Raw genomic sequence first — 16,007 nt, 5'->3', positions numbered from 1 at the left:
AGGGTCCACAGGTGGGGGGGTCATTTGTATGGTCTTCTGGGGTGCAGGGTCCTTGGGTGTGTGGGGGGGGGTGGGTCATCTGTATAGTCTTCTGGGGTGCAGGGTCCTTGGGTGTGTGTGGGGGGGGTGGGTCATCTGTATAGTCTTCTGGGGTGCAGGGTCCTTGGGTGTGTGGGGGGGGGTCATCTGTATAGTCTTCTGGGGTGCAGGGTCCTTGGGTGTGTGGGGGGGGTCATCTGTATAGTCTTCTGGGGTGCAGGGTCCTTGGGTGTGTGGGGGGGGTCATCGTATAGTCTTCTGGGGTGCAGGGTCCTCGGGTGTGTGGGCGGGGGTCATCTGTATAGTCTTCTGGGGTGCAGGGTCCTCGGGTGTGTGGGGGGGGGTTTATCTGTATAGTCTTCTGGGGTGCAGGGTCCTCGGGGGTGTGGGGGGGTTTATCTGTATAGTCTTCTGGGGTGCAGGGTCCTCGGGTGTTGTGGGGGGGTGGGTCATCTGTATAGTCTTCTGGGGTGCAGGGTCCTTGGTGTGTGGGGGGGTGGGTCATCTGTATAGTCTTCTGGGTGCAGGGTCCTTGGGTGTGTGGGGTTTTGGGTCATCTGTATAGTCTTCTGGGGTGCAGGGTCCTCGGGTGTGTGGGGGGGGGTTATCTGTATAGTCTTCTGGGGTTGGGGGGGTGGGTCATCTGTATGGTCTTCTGGGGTGCAGGGTCCTTGATTGGGGTCATCTGTAAGGTCTTATGGGGTGCAGGGTCCTTGGTTTGGGTCATCTGGCCTTCTGGGGGGCAGGGTCCTTGGTTGGGGTCATCTGTATGGTCTTCTGGGGCGCAGGGTCCTTGATTGGGGTCATCTGTATGGTCTTCTGGGGTGCAGGGTCCTTGGTTGGGGTCATCTGTATGGTCTTCTGGGGCGCAGGGTCCTTGGTTGGTGTCATCTGTATGGTCTTCGGGGGCGCAGGGTCCTTGGTTGGGGTCATCTGTATGGTCTTCTGGGGCGCAGGGTCCTTGGTTGGGGGTCATCTGTATGGTCATCTAGGGTGCAGGGTCCTGGGTTTGGGTCATCTGTATGGTCTTCTGGGGTGCAGGGTCCTTGGTTGGGGTCTTCTGGGGTGCAGGGTCCTTGGGTTGGGGTCATCTGTATGGTCTTCTGGGGTGCAGGGTCCTTGGTTGGGGTCTTCTGGGGTGCAGGGTCCTTGGTTGGGGTCTTCTGGGGTGCAGGGTCCTCGGGTTGGGGTCTTCTGGGGTGCAGGGTCCTCGGGTTGGGGTCTTCTGGGGTGCAGGGTCCTCGGGTTGGGGTCTTCTGGGGTGCAGGGTCCTCGGGTTGGGGTCTTCTGGGGTGCAGGGTCCTCGGGTTGGGGTCTTCTGGGGTGCAGGGTCCTTGGGTTGGGGTCTTCTGGGGTGCAGGGTCCTCGGGTTGGGGGTCTTCTGGGGTGCAGGGTCCTCGGGTTGGGGGTCTTCTGGGGTGCAGGGTCCTCGGGTTGGGGGTCTTCTGGGGTGCAGGGTCCTCGGGTTGGGGGTCTTCTGGGGTGCAGGGTCCTCGGGTTGGGGGTCTTCTGGGGTGCAGGGTCCTCGGGTTGGGGGTCTTCTGGGGTGCAGGGTCCTCGGGTTGGGGGTCTTCTGGGGTGCAGGGTCCTCGGGTTGGGGGTCTTCTGGGGTGCAGGGTCCTCGGGTTGGGGGTCTTCTGGGGTGCAGGGTCCTCGGGTTGGGGGTCTTCTGGGGTGCAGGGTCCTCGGGTTGGGGGTCTTCTGGGGTGCAGGGTCCTCGGGTTGGGGGTCTTCTGGGGTGCAGGGTCCTCGGGTTGGGGGTCTTCTGGGGTGCAGGGTCCTCGGGTTGGGGGTGTGGGGTCATCTGTATGGTCTTGGGTCCTTGTTGGGGTCATCTGTATGGTTTATAGGCTCTCTTGGTGGGGGAAGGGTCAGTCTTGCAGAGTGAATTCTGCTCAGGATCATTGTAATTTGTTGATTTTGTGTCTTCTATAGTTCCAGGCGTTGCAGAGTTTGCAGCCTCCTTTAAGAGTGTAAGTATGTGCCCCCCATGTTTACAGCCTGTAAGTATATGGGCCCCCCAATGTTTCACTATATAATCCCCTCTACTGTTCGATAGATATGAGAGGGAGACCCTGTTTACTATTGTAGGAGAGTGTTGTGGGCAAGCTGTATGCCCTGTGCAGGTGAGCTGTGTCCATTGCCTATTGTGAGAGGCACAATCCAATCTTATCTATATATAGGTGTTACCTGTCATGTAATCCTGTCAGAAGAAGAGGAGGAGACTGCTGAGAAGTGTCAGTCTGTAGTGATTGGTGGATATATAAAATTGTTACCTGTCGGTGTAATCCTGTTTGTGATGATGAGACTGCTGAGAAGTGATCTCTAAAGAACAGGATAGAGCAGAGTATTTTTAGGCTTAGTGGCTTGAGGAATAGGTTTCCGGATTCCTTATAATATGGATGGTAAGAGAGGACATGACTAATAATTTTTCAATCTCTTTTACATAAAACTCTATCATCCTTGTGCTTCCTCCCTCTATAAGTCACTTCCCTTATCTCTGTAGATCTCTTCCCTCTATGTCCCTTCCCTTATCTCTGTAGATCTCTTCCCTCTATGTCCCTTCCCTTATCTCTGTAGATCTCTTCCCTCTGTCTCTTCCCTTATCTCTACAGATCTCTTCCCTCTGTCCCTTCCCTTATCTCTACAGATCTCTTCCCTCTGTCCCTTCCCTTATCTCTACAGATCTCTTCCCACTGTCTCTTCCCTTATCTCTACAGATCTTTTCCCTCTGTGTCACTTCCCTTATCTCTACAGATTTGTTCCCTTATCTCTGTAGATCTCTTCCCTCTGTCTCTTCCCTTATCTCTGTAGATCTCTTCCCTCTGTCTCTTCCTTATCTCTGTAGATCTCTTCCCTCTGTCTCTTCCCTTATCTCTGTAGATCTCTTCCCTCTGTCTCTTCCCTTATCTCTACAGATCTCTTCCCTCTATGCCGTTCCCTTATCTCTGTACATCTCTTCCCTCTATGTCACTTCCCTTATAGCTGTAGATCTCTTCCCTCTGTCCCTTATCTCTACAGATCTCTTCCCTCTGTCCCTTCCCTTTTCTCTGTAGATCTCTTCCCTCTATGTCCCTTCCCTTATCTCTGTAGATCTCTTCCCTCTGTCACTTCCCTTATCTCTGTAGATCTCTTCCCTCTGTCACTTCCCTTATCTCTACAGATCTCTTCCCTCTATGTCCCTTCCCTTATCTCTGTAGATCTCTTCCCTCTGTCACTTCCCTTATCTCTACAGATCTCTTCCCTCTATGTCCCTTCCCTTATCTCTGTAGATCTCTTCCCTCTGTCACTTCCCTTATCTCTACAGATCTCTTCCCTCTATGTCCCTTCCCTTATCTCTACAGATCTCTTCCCTCTGTCCCTTCCTTATCTCTGTAGATCTCTTCCCTCTGTCACTTCCCTTATCTCTACAGATCTCTTCCCTCTATGTCCCTTCCCTTATCTCTGTAGATCTCTTCCCTCTGTCACTTCCCTTATCTCTACAGATCTCTTCCCTCTATGTCCCTTCCCTTATCTCTGTAGATCTCTTCCCTCTGTCACTTCCCTTATCTCTACAGATCTCTTCCCTCTATGTCCCTTCCCTTATCTCTGTAGATCTCTTCCCTCTGTGTCACTTCCCTTATCTCTGTAGATCTCTTCCCTCTATGTCCCTTCCCTTATCTCTACAGATCTCTTCCCTCTGTCCCTTCCCTTATCTCTGTAGATCTCTTCCCTCTGTCTCTTCCCTTATCTCTGTAGATCTCTTCCCTCTGTCACTTCCCTTATCTCTACAGATCTCTTCCCTCTGTCACTTCCCTTATCTCTACAGATCTCTTCCCTCTATGTCCCTTCCCTTATCTCTACAGATCTCTTCCCTCTGTCCCTTCCCTTATCTCTGTAGATCTCTTCCCTTATCTCTACAGTTCTCTTCCCACTGTCCCTTCCCTTATCTCTGTAGATCTCTTCCCTCTATGTCACTTCCCTTATCTCTACAGATCTCTTCCCACTATGTCCCTTCCCTTATCTCTGTAGATCTCTTCCCTCTGTCACTTCCCTTATCTCTGTAGATCTCTTCCCTCTATGTCTCTTCCCTTATCTCTGTAGATCTCTTCCCTTATCTCTACAGATCTCTTCCCACTGTCACTTCCCTTATCTCTACAGATCTCTTCCCACTGTCACTTCCCTTATCTCTACAGATCTCTTCCCACTGTCACTTCCCTTATCTCTACAGATCTCTTCCCTCTGTCACTTCCCTTATCTCTACAGATCTCTTCCCTCTGTGTCACTTCCCTTATCTCTGTAGATCTCTTCCCTCTGTGTCCCCTTCCCTTATCTCGGTAGATCTCTTCCCTCTGTGTCCCTTCCCTTATCTCTGTAGATCTCTTCCCTCTGTGTCCCTTCCCTTATCTCTGTAGATCTCTTCCCTCTATGTCCCTTCACTTATCTCTGTAGATCTCTTCCCTCTGTCCCTTCCCTTATCTCTGTAGATCTCTTCCCTCTGTGTCACTTCCCTTATCTCTACAGATCTCTTCCCTCTGTCACTTCCCTTATCTCTGTAGATCTCTTCCCTCTGTGTCACTTCCCTTATCTCTACAGATCTCTTCCCTCTGTCCCTTCCCTTATCTCTGTAGATCTCCTCCCTCTGTCTCTTCCCTTATCTCTGTAGATCTCTTCCCTTATCTCTGTAGATCTCTTCCCTTATCTCTGTAGATCTCTTCCCTCTGTGTCCCTTCCCTTATCTCTACAGATCTCTTCCCTCTGTCCCTTCCCTTATCTCTGTAGATCTCTTCCCTCTGTCTCTTCCATTATCTCTGTAGATCTCTTCCCTCTGTCACTTCCCTTATCTCTGTAGATCTCTTCCCTCTGTCTCTTCCATTATCTCTGTAGATCTCTTCCCTCTGTCACTTCCCTTATCTCTGTAGATCTCTTCCCTCTGTCTCTTCCCTTATCTCTGTAGATCTCTTCCCTCTGTGTCACTTCCCTTATCTCTGTAGATCTCTTCCCTCTGTCACTTCCCTTATCTCTGTAGATCTATTCCCTCTGTGTCCCTTCCCTTATTTCTACAGATCTCTTCCCTCTGTCACTTCCCTTATCTCTGTAGATCTCTTCCCTCTGTCACTTCCCTTATCTCTGTAGATCTCTTCCCTCTGTCACTTCCCTTATCTCTACAGATCTCTTCCCACTGTCCCTTCCCTTATCTCTGTAGATCTATTCCCTCTGTGTCACTTCCCTTATCTCTGTAGATCTCTTCCCTCTGTGTCACTTCCCTTATCTCTGTAAATCTATTCCCTCTGTGTCACTTCCCTTATCTCTACAGATCTCTTCCCACTGTCCCTTCCCTTATCTCTGTAGATCTATTCCCTCTGTGTCACTTCCCTTATCTCTGTAGATCTCTTCCCTCTGTCTCTTCCCTTATCTCTGTAGATCTCTTCCCTCTGTGTCACTTCCCTTATCTCTGTAGATCTCTTCCCTCTGTCACTTCCTTATCTCTGTAGATCTCTTCCCTCTGTCCCTTCCCTTATTTCTACAGATCTCTTCCCTCTGTCACTTCCCTTATCTCTACAGATCTCTTCCCTCTGTGTCCCTTCCCTTATCTCTGTAGATCTCTTCCCTCTGTGTCACTTCCCTTATCTCTGTAGATCTCTTCCCTCTGTGTCACTTCCCTTATCTCTACAGATCTCTTCCCACTGTCCCTTCCCTTATCTCTGTAGATCTATTCCCTCTGTGTCACTTCCCTTATCTCTGTAGATCTCTTCCCACTGTCCCTTCCCTTATCTCTGTAGATCTCTTCCCTCTGTGTCACTTCCCTTATCTCTACAGATCTCTTCCCTCTGTCACTTCCCTTATCTCTGTAGATCTCTTCCTCTGTCACTTCCCTTATCTCTGTAGATCTCTTCCCTCTGTCACTTCCCTTATCTCTGTAGATCTCTTCCCTCTGTGTCACTTCCCTTATCTCTGTAGATCTCTTCCCTCTGTGTCACTTCCCTTATCTCTACAGATCTCTTCCCACTGTCCCTTCCCTTATCTCTGTAGATCTCTTCCCTCTGTGTCACTTCCCTTATCTCTACAGATCTCTTCCCTCTGTCACTTCCCTTATCTCTGTAGATCTCTTCCCTCTGTCACTTCCCTTATCTCTGTAGATCTCTTCCCTCTGTCTCTTCCCTTATCTCTGTAGATCTCTTCCCTCTGTGTCACTTCCCTTATCTCTGTAGATCTCTTCCCTCTGTGTCACTTCCCTTATCTCTACAGATCTCTTCCCACTGTCCCTTCCCTTATCTCTGTAGATCTCTTCCCTCTGTGTCACTTCCCTTATCTCTACAGATCTCTTCCCACTTCCTTTTTTATGGGTTGAATTACAACCCACTATTTAAGTCTATTGGTGAGGACCTTGCCTGATGGGACCTGCCCTATATTTCCTGGCTGGGCCGTATACATACTGTTAAAATGGTAATTTTACCCAGTTATTGCACTTCTTCCGCACGCTCTCGATTCCAATCTTGCGGACCTCTGGGCTTTACAGGGGGATGTTCCTGTTTGTCTGGAGGGGTCTTCATCCACGAATATTGTGGAAGCTCGTGTACAACCATAAAGGGGTCGGGGGGGGGGGGTCTCTCCATCCCTGACTCTATTCTTTACTATAGCACAACATCTTTGCAGTGCTCCTGACTCCCTGGAGAGTGGCCTCCTTTCTACCTATAGTCTTTCTGGTCCCATAACTAATGTGCCACCTTCTGCCCCTCTTTCTCCTTTATGACCTCCTTCTGCCCCTCTTTCTCCTTTATGACCTCCTTCTGCCCCTCTTTCTCCTTTATGACCTCCTTCTGCCCCTCTTTCTCCTTTATGACCTCCTTCTGCCCCTCTTTCTCCTTTATGACCTCCTTCTGCCCCTCTTTCTCCTTTATGACCTCCTTCTGCCCCTCTTTCTCCTTTATGACCTCCTTCTGCCCCTCTTTCTCCTTTATGACCTCCTTCTGCCCCTCTTTCTCCTTTATGACCTCCTTCTGCCCCTCTTTCTCCTTTATGACCTCCTTCTGCCCCTCTTTCTCCTTTATGACCACCTTCTGCCCCTCTTTCTCCTTTATGACCTCCTTCTGCCCCTCTTTCTCCTTTATGACCACCTTCTGCCCCTCTTTCTCCTTTATGACCACCTTCTGCCCCTCTTTCTCCTTTATGACCTCCTTCTGCCCCTCTTTCTCCTTTATGACCTCCTTCTGCCCCTCTTTCTCCTTTATGACCTCCTTCTGACCCTCTTTTTCCTTTATGGCCACCTTCTGACCCTCTTTTTCCTTTATGGCCACCTTCTGCCCCTCTTTCTCCTTTATGACCAACTTCTGCCCCTCTTTTTCCTTTATGGCCACCTTCTGCCCCTCTTTTTCCTTTATGGCCACCTTCTGCCCCTCTCTCTCCTTTATGGCCACCTTCTGCCCCTCTCTCTCCTTTATGGCCACCTTCTGCCCCTCTTTCTCCTTTATGACCTCCTTCTGCCCCTCTTTCTCCTTTATGACCTCCTTCTGCCCCTCTCTCTCCTTTATGACCTCCTTCTGCCCCTCTCTCTCCTTTATGGCCACCTTCTGCCCCTCTTTCTCCTTTATGGCCACCTTCTGCCCCTCTCTCTCCTTTATGGCCACCTTCTGCCCCTCTCTCTCCTTTATGGCCACCTTCTGCCCCTCTCTCTCCTTTATGGCCACCTTCTGCCCCTCTCTCTCCTTTATGGCCACCTTCTGCCCCTCTTTGTTGTTAGTTTGTTTAAAAAAAATAAAAAACAAGTAACAAAACTGTAGACCCCCCCCCCCCCCTCCTTCCGCTCCCAGCAAAATACAGGCAAGGAATATCTATAATCTATACAGGAACTAGGACGAGTACAAGTAAGCGAGGGGTGGGAGGCCCACCAGAACAACAGTACAGGAAAACCACACATAGACAACGCCCTTCTCACACACACACACACACACACACACACACACACACACACACACATCCAAACACACCCTAGGAGCTACTCAGTGCCAATAAGCCAATCTTCGACTGAGAGGATCAGTGGAGACGAACTGGAGAATCAGTGGAGACATCTAACAACCATGGAACCCAGACCTTGTCAAATGTTTTCAGACATTTCCTACTAACATAAAGGGAATGGTATAATGGGACGCATGTATTAACTAGGGCTATCCACAGGGCCAAAGGGGGTGAGGACACATCCTTCCAGGCCATCACTATAACGTTGCGTGCACAAAACAAAAGGAAACAGACCAGAATGCGTCTAAGAGCCCGTCACCAACCCATTAATAACCCCCAGCAAACATACCTCTGGAGTTAACACAAAGGGGAATTCCAAGTGGTCCGACAAGAATGTCATTACCTCCCTCCAAAAGGGTACAACGCAGGAGCAAGCCCAAACTGCATGCAAAAAGGTGCCCCTCTCTCTCCCACACCTAAAGCAGACCTCTGACCTTGAGACCCCCATCCGATGCAATCTAACTGGGTTATAGGACAAACCGGGATTGAATAAACATATCCCAAGCACTAACTACTGTAGGATAGTACGTCTTATCCACCTCCTTCCACATATCTTCTGAAAGACTGGGGATATATTTGACCCATTTCAGCTGCGCCACAGCGAACGGGTCCAGAGCCACTGACTGCAGCAACATATAACTCTGGGTGAGAGGCTTAGCCAGGTCAGTGGTCCCCAGGAGCACCTCCACTTCATAAAAGACAGTGATAACCTACAGGGAACCAAACTGCAGAGACCACATGTCGCAACTGAAGATACCGAAAGTGGGCATCCTGAGGGACATTAAAACGTTCTCTAACCTCCGCAATTGACGGAAAGAAAGTCATCTCCAAAACAGGTGCATGGCAAATTTGATTCCCTGGGAGCTCCAAAATCCAGCTGCCTCAAACTCCCGTAGGTGTTCCAAATGTGGATAACCCCACAAGAGTGCTCTTGGAGAGACAACCGGCTGGGGAAAGCATCCAGTAACCACCGACCAGACCGCCACCACCATCTTAATAGTGGCCGGTAAAGATAGAAGGAACATACCTGTATAATGCATTGGTCAGTGTTTCATAGGAACCCAGGAGAGCCCCGCCAAAGCCATGAAGGCATTGGAAAGGTCCAGGTTGATCCACCAGGCCACGTACACCAGCTGTGAGGCTAGAAAATAATTATGCATATTAGGGGCGACTAGATACCCCCTCCCCAGCTGCTTAGGTGCCTGGAGCAGAGCCTGTCCCAACCTCAGAGGCTTATTTTGCCAGTAGAAGGATATCAGGGCCCGGATAAGTTTAACAAAAAAAACCTTGGGAGGAACAAGAGGGAAAGGTGAGAGAGGTAGAGGAACTTGGGGGGGGGGGGGGGGGGAGATCCTTTTGAAAATGTTAACCCTACCAGCCAATGATAAAGGTAAGGAGACCCACGCCTGCAACAAAGTAAGGGTAGTGTTGAGTAGGAACGGCTCGGAGATCTCTAAATTAGTGCGTACTCTGGCTCTAGGGAAGTCATACAGCAACCAAACCCATTTCCGAAAAACAGGTCCGAAGCGGGGGATTGGCATCAAGCACCAAATATTATGCCACTCAACGGAATCAAAGGCCTTATAGACATCAAGGCTAACAACGTAACCAGGGGGGACCGCCCTCCTCCACTGCAGAAATGTTAAGCTGTAGTCTTTTAACATTAACATCAGTCACCCTCCCGGACATGAACCCAGTCTGGTCAGGGTGAACTACAGAGGAAATGACCGCCCCCCCCCCCCCCCTTCAGCCTGTTTTCCAGTACCTTTTGCTAAAATATTGATATCTACATTGAGGAGCGAGATAGGATAAGAGTCCGGCAAGGTCGGATCCTTACCAGGCTTGGGTAGTACTACAATCAAAGCCTCCCTCATTCAGGCAGGGCCCCAGACTCCAAGGCCACGTATACAAATTAAGCAAGATGGGGATCAGCTAAGCAAGGTCAGTAAGGCCCAACCCCAAACACCAAGGCAGAAGATCCACACAATGCAAGATCACATATCTACCAAAATGGTCACAGGAAACCTGGGAGATTACCAAAGGAAGAGATTTAGAGACCAGGACAGAGACCCCTTTAGCTAGAGATGAGTAGGAAGAATGGTAACCCTTGGCAACCCACGCCCTTTTTTAGGGCCAGGACCTTTTGACCCGTGAGGTGGGTTTCTTCCAGAGAAACAATATGCGGGGAATGTCTCTTAACAAAATCTAGGCACAGCGCTCTCAAACTTGGAATTAAGGCCACGTACATTCCAGCTTAATATCCTAAGGGACCCCATCATGAAACAAAGATGTAACGCGAACAGGGCCTACCCCGTTGTACAAGTACCCAGCAACTATAGGAGCTCCCATGCAAACCAAAGACAACCAACCAACACGGACAGACAACAAGGACAAAACACCAACAAGCAACAAAAACAGATAGGAACAGGAAAACATCCCCAAAAAACAACAAATCCCTGTCTAACACAAACTAAACCAGTGCAGACCTATACCCCAAACTAGGGATCGCGATTTTGGACATTATCGGTATCGGCAATTATCTTGGCGATAATTCCCCGGCCAGAGACTACCATCGCCGCAGCTGCCCCATTGCCTTCCCCCGCCACCCCCCCAATCCTCTGGCCACATGCCCGCCGCCCCCGCCCCATCGCCTCCCCCCGTCCCCGGTGTTATAATTACCTGTTCCCGGGGTCCGCGATCCTTCTGGCTCCTGCGCTGTTGCTGCTCAATGACGAGTGATGTCCCCAACGCGATGTCACCGTCGGGGATGGGGGGGAGGTGATGGGGCGGTGGAGGTATGTGAGCAGAGGATGGGGGGGGGGGGTGGATGGAGGTGATGGGGCAACTGTGGTGGTTAGACTCAGGACCCCAGGACAGGCAGGGGGAGAAGCGGGTGGCGGTGGTCTCTGGCACCGCAAAAAGCCGCTGCAGTTCATTGATTTAAAGTGCCCCGCTTTAAAACATTGATCTGCAACGGCTTCTGCCCTCCTCGGGGGGGGGGGGGGGGGGGTTGAAATGGCCAATAATTTATACAGGAATATCGGTATAAGCTATCTGCCTGAAAGGTGACAGATTATCTGTATTGGCCCTAAAAAATCGCTATCGGTCGATCCCTACCCCAAACTAAAATTCGTATCAGGCGAGTGCAGGAGCTATGTACAATCCACCGACTGACTCTGCTGTCACCACAGAGCACCTCTCCCTTGATCCTCACTGCTCTTAGAATAGAGTCCTCTGTCCTTTTAAAGTGAAGGATCCTTGCTAGAAACGGCCAAGGAGGCCCCCCCGGGCACAGGAGGTCTGGCAGGTCCACAGCGAAGAAGGGAGAGAAGGTATCCACCGGCAGCAGCCCCCTCAGCCAGGATTCTAAGAACGCCACAGGATCAGCACCCTCTGCCTTCTCAGGAAGACCCACCAGCCTAACGTTGTTACACCTCAATCGGTTCTCAGCTCTATCCACCATTCCCCGAAACTGTCACTGCAGGGGAGAAATTTGCTGAGGGATAGGGCGTAGGGTTTACTCCACCGTAGAGACTCTGTTCTCAACCTCCGTGGTACGTTCACGTATCTTTTGAGTCTCATGGCGTAAAATAACAAATTCTTGTCTCGGCTCATCCACTTTAGTGATCATAGAAGTGTGGCAGGAAGTTATAGTGGACAGAATTTCACAGTAAAATCAAGATCCAAGAGTGTCCCATCATATGGCATCTGATCAGAGGGACAGCCTGCCCGGAACCCAGCCTGGGGAGGCAAGGCGCTGCCAGACGGCTCCGCAGACCTGGAAAACTGACTTAAGGACTTGGCTGTGCTGGCCGCCACTCTAGTAGACAGGAGTCGGTATCACGGAGTCCCATAGGGAGTAGCCACTAGCCTCCGAATGGCCTCCATCCGAAGAAGCCTAATCGTCTGCAGCAGGAAGAAACACTCCAACTCCTGATTTGTTGTACTTGGATTTGCCCCTGGAGCCACCCGTTGTGGGGGACAGACACCCACTGGAAGAGTATGAGCAAGGTAAGTCACCAGAATGGAGAGGCACAGCCCTGTGGCCCCCAGAGCACACCGCTCCCAGGAAGATAGCAAACAGTCCCACAATCAATAAGGTAGCAGCAGGGTAGCAGAACACTTGCAAGCAGCGAATCAGTTCCAGCATATAAGAGGGTAGGGTAGCAGCAGCAGGGCCAGGCATCCAACCCTTAGGGAGATGCAGAGTCTCAGGCCAGATATGCAGAAATATAAGGCAGGCACTCAGTCTTAGCCTGAGGGGGTGTTAGCTATCAGCCACATTTAGCAGAAGTCAGCCAGGAGAACCACAGTGCACTTAGGATTCACTCCCAACAGCACAGGGAGCGGGGGTTGCCCCGGAGACCAAGCCAGGGATTGGGCCCCACCCATGAAGGCCAGCAATAGCCGGCCTCAACCCGCCCCCACCCCCCCAATGACCACAGGAGACTCACAGATGTCCTGGCCACCTCTCCACTGCCTCTGAGCCTCACCGGACCCCAGCAGAAGCCGCCTGCGTCCGGAATCGCCGCTGCAATCACCGCTGCAGCCCGGTCCTCCTGGATAGCGAGCCCCGCCGCTGGCACAGGAACAAAACTGAGTCACACCGCCAGAGTCCGGAGCGTCCCCAGAGGTACCCTCCAGTTAGTGGTAACGTAAGTCAGGGGGGAAATAATCCAGGATTATGTACCAGGGTAAATGTGAGCTTGGTGGCCGCATGTCTGCCTAGCGCCCCATGCAAGCCACGCCCCCCCTCTTTCTCTTATGCCCTTTCGCCCCTCTTTCTTTTTATGACCTTCTTCTGCCCCTCTTTCTTCTTTATGACCTTCTGCCCCTCTTTCTCCTTTATGACCTTTGTAAGGATTCCTCCTTGGGGATTAGCTCTGGGATCGTCCTGGTCACTTGCCACGGGACACGTTTCCTCACAATAACATGGCAGACAACCGTTCTGCATACAATTCTGGCACCTCGCCAGCTTTATTTACACAGGTTGCAGGTAAAACAAAAACATAACTCAGGAACAAACCAAAGTCCTAGACTTTCTGGTCACTGACTACACATGTAAGCATGCCCTGACTACTAACTGAAGAGCTACCCTCAGCCAGCATAAAACATATGCCCCTGCAACCGGTTTTACACAGTTCCCACTGTCACTTGGGGCCACTCACAAATTCCAGCTGTGTGCTTCCTCAACAGGTCCCGAGTGTCTCCCCCCTACAGCGACATGCTGTTTCCCAGGGAGAGCCCCAACTATTCTGTTTTCTTTCCTTTTAAACACACTTTCCCTTCCTGATACCTCATTAATCAGGCCACAGGTGGAGGATTCTCCAGAGTTAACAAGGAAAATACACCCTTTCTTTGCCACACTGCCACTCCTCCTTCTGCCCCTCTTTCTCCTTTATGGCCACCTTCTGCCCCTCTTTCTCCTTTATGACCTCCTTCTGCCCCTCTTTCTCCTTTATGACCTCCTTCTGCCCCTCTTTCTCCTTTATGGCCACCTTCTGCCCCTCTTTCTCCTTTATGGCCACCTTCTGACCCTCTTTCTCTTTGACCACCTTCTGACCCTCTTTCTCTTTTGGACCACCTTCTGACCCTCTTTCTCTTTAGGACCACCTTCTGACCCTCTTTCTCTTTAGGACCACCTTCTGACCCTCTTTCTCTTTAGGACCACCTTCTGACCCTCTTTCTCTTTAGGACCACCTTCTGACCCTCTTTAGGACCACCTTCTGACCCTCTTTCTCTTTGACCACCTTCTGACCCTCTTTCTCTTTGACCACCTTCTGACCCTCTTTCTCTTTAGGACCACCTTCTGACCCTCTTTAGGACCACCTTCTGACCCTCTTTCTCTTTAGGACCACCTTCTGACCCTCTTTCTCTTTAGGACCACCTTCTGACCCTCTTTCTCTTTAGGACCACCTTCTGACCCTCTTTCTCTTTAGGACCACCTTCTGACCCGCTTTCTCTTTAGGACCACCTTCTGACCCGCTTTCTCTTTAGGACCACCTTCTGACCCTCTTTCTCTTTAGGACCACCTTCTGACCCTCTTTCTCTTTAGGACCACCTTCTGACCCTCTTTCTCTTTAGGACCACCTTCTGACCCGCTTTCTCTTTGACCACCTTCTGACCCTCTTTCTCTTTAGGACCACCTTCTGACCCTCTTTCTCTTTAGGACCACCTTCTGACCCTCTTTCTCTTTAGGACCACCTTCTGACCCTCTCTGACCCTCTTTCTCTTTAGGACCACGTTCTGACCCTCTTTCTCTTTAGGACCACGTTCTGACCCTCTTTCTCTTTAGGACCACCTTCTGACCCTCTTTCTCTTTGACCACCTTCTGACCCTCTTTCTCTTTAGGACCACCTTCTGACCCTCTTTCTCCTTTAGGACCTTCATTGGTGCTCTGTCCAATTCTGCAATCTCCTGTCTCTCCTACTACATCTCTACTTGACCCCCCCCCCCCCCCTCCATAATTTCCTAGTTGGTGGGACGCTTATTTCACTTGATCTTTTCTCCCCTCCATGGACTGAATATTTTAGGGTGACAGAAGTTTTCTCATATCTCCGATCCCCTCTACAATCACTACCACATTTACTCCCCACTTCGGTCTGGTTCTCTCAATTACCCTTCATACTCAGTGGCAGGAGGCTCTCCGCCTGACCGTTCCTGTCTGAATGGCGTACTTGTTGTACCCAATTGAGTAAAGGCAGCTGGCAGGTCTCCTTAGTTAAAAAGGCTCTTAAAATTCTACACAGAATATATTTGGTCTGTACGAGGCTCCATATTATTTATCCGGAAATGTTATTTCTCACCGTGTTTCCGTGGCTGTGACGAGATGGGTACCATTCTCCACATTTGGTGGACATGTCCCCATATAGTATCCTTTTGGTGTAGGGTCATGGACGTCATCTCTTCAGTCACGGGCATTACTTGCCCTCCAACCCCAATGATGTGCCTCTTGGGCCTTAGGCCAGAAGTGGTTAATCCTACCTTCTTCCGTTTAATGCAATTTGTACTTATGCAGCCCGGATCCATATAGTGGCGATCCTTAACCCTTTCCCTGTTTATGGTGATTGAGGGTCAACAACATTAGGGTGTCTGAAAGATGAATGCCCTTTGTTATGACACACTGGAGAGGGTTACTAGGATTTGGCAGCCATGAATGGCATCGCCCGCCGCACACTGGTCATGTCTTATTATTTATCGTTGTGCTTCTTTTCATTCATTCCCTTCTTTTGTGTACTAGACCTTTTTATGACATCTTTCCCTCCCCTCACACCTTTTTCCCTTCTTTTGGTTTGTATTCTGTATTGTTTCAGATGTTTTTTTTTTGTTTTTTGACACCCCTGTATGACTGTTGTATTTTGATTTACATTGTCAAGTTTTCTCCTTTTGACACTAAATGTTCCGTCATCTGCTGTGTTCCTGTAAATCTGTTTTCTTGCCATTTTTGTCTTCACAGCCCATTGCTAGTTCTCCCCCCAAATGGATGGCGGAGCTGGAGCATGACGACATGGACATGCTGAAAGGTAAAATGTCCTGGGGACCCTGTGTGACCTCTTCATCTGGGGGGCGCTCTACTCATTAATAACACCGCTCTTTCCCGCAGAATTGGGGAGTCTCACCATTGCTAACTTGATGGAGAAGGTGCGAGGACTGCAGAACCTGGCCTATCAGCTGGGACTGGAGGAATGTAAGTCACAGGACCGAGCAGAGCCTATCTGTCAGTGGTCACACCCAAACCCACCCATATGTATGCACACTCGGCTCAGCTAAGAGTTCATGCGTTCACAATTGTTGGGGTAATGTGGAATAAGCTGCAGAAAACCCTTCATCCTCGGGGAGGATTTAGAATGGCAAAGACATGTAAGAGCAGAAGAGTGAGTGCAGCTCTGGAAGAGAAGACATGATGTAACAGCAGAATAGGGAGTGCAGCTCTGGAGGATAAGACATGAGTGGGTGAGAGGGGGGGGCCACGA

At 50.3% G+C, this 16,007-nt stretch overlaps 1 protein-coding gene and 1 long non-coding RNA gene across 2 annotated transcripts; one reads left to right on the top strand and one right to left on the bottom strand.

Moving 5' to 3' along the window:
- Positions 1-968: 968 nt before the first annotated feature.
- On the bottom strand, positions 969-1,874 carry LOC130321830 (uncharacterized). Its single transcript, XM_056553046.1, has one exon. It carries the CDS (start codon positions 1,872-1,874, stop codon positions 969-971), a length of 906 nt encoding a protein of 301 aa, XP_056409021.1.
- Positions 1,875-1,974: 100 nt separating this feature from the next.
- Positions 1,975-15,721, top strand: LOC130321832 (uncharacterized). The gene is made up of 3 exons (XR_008867486.1): positions 1,975-2,012; positions 15,491-15,557; positions 15,638-15,721. It is a non-coding gene; the product is annotated as an uncharacterized LOC130321832 (long non-coding RNA).
- Positions 15,722-16,007: the final 286 nt, after the last annotated feature.

The sequence above is a fragment of the Hyla sarda genome, unplaced genomic scaffold (assembly GCF_029499605.1).
Source record: "Hyla sarda isolate aHylSar1 unplaced genomic scaffold, aHylSar1.hap1 scaffold_2289, whole genome shotgun sequence".
NCBI lineage: Eukaryota > Metazoa > Chordata > Amphibia > Anura > Hylidae > Hyla > Hyla sarda.
Note: the sequence above shows the minus strand (reverse complement) of the source record. Positions and strands in the feature narration are given on the sequence as shown.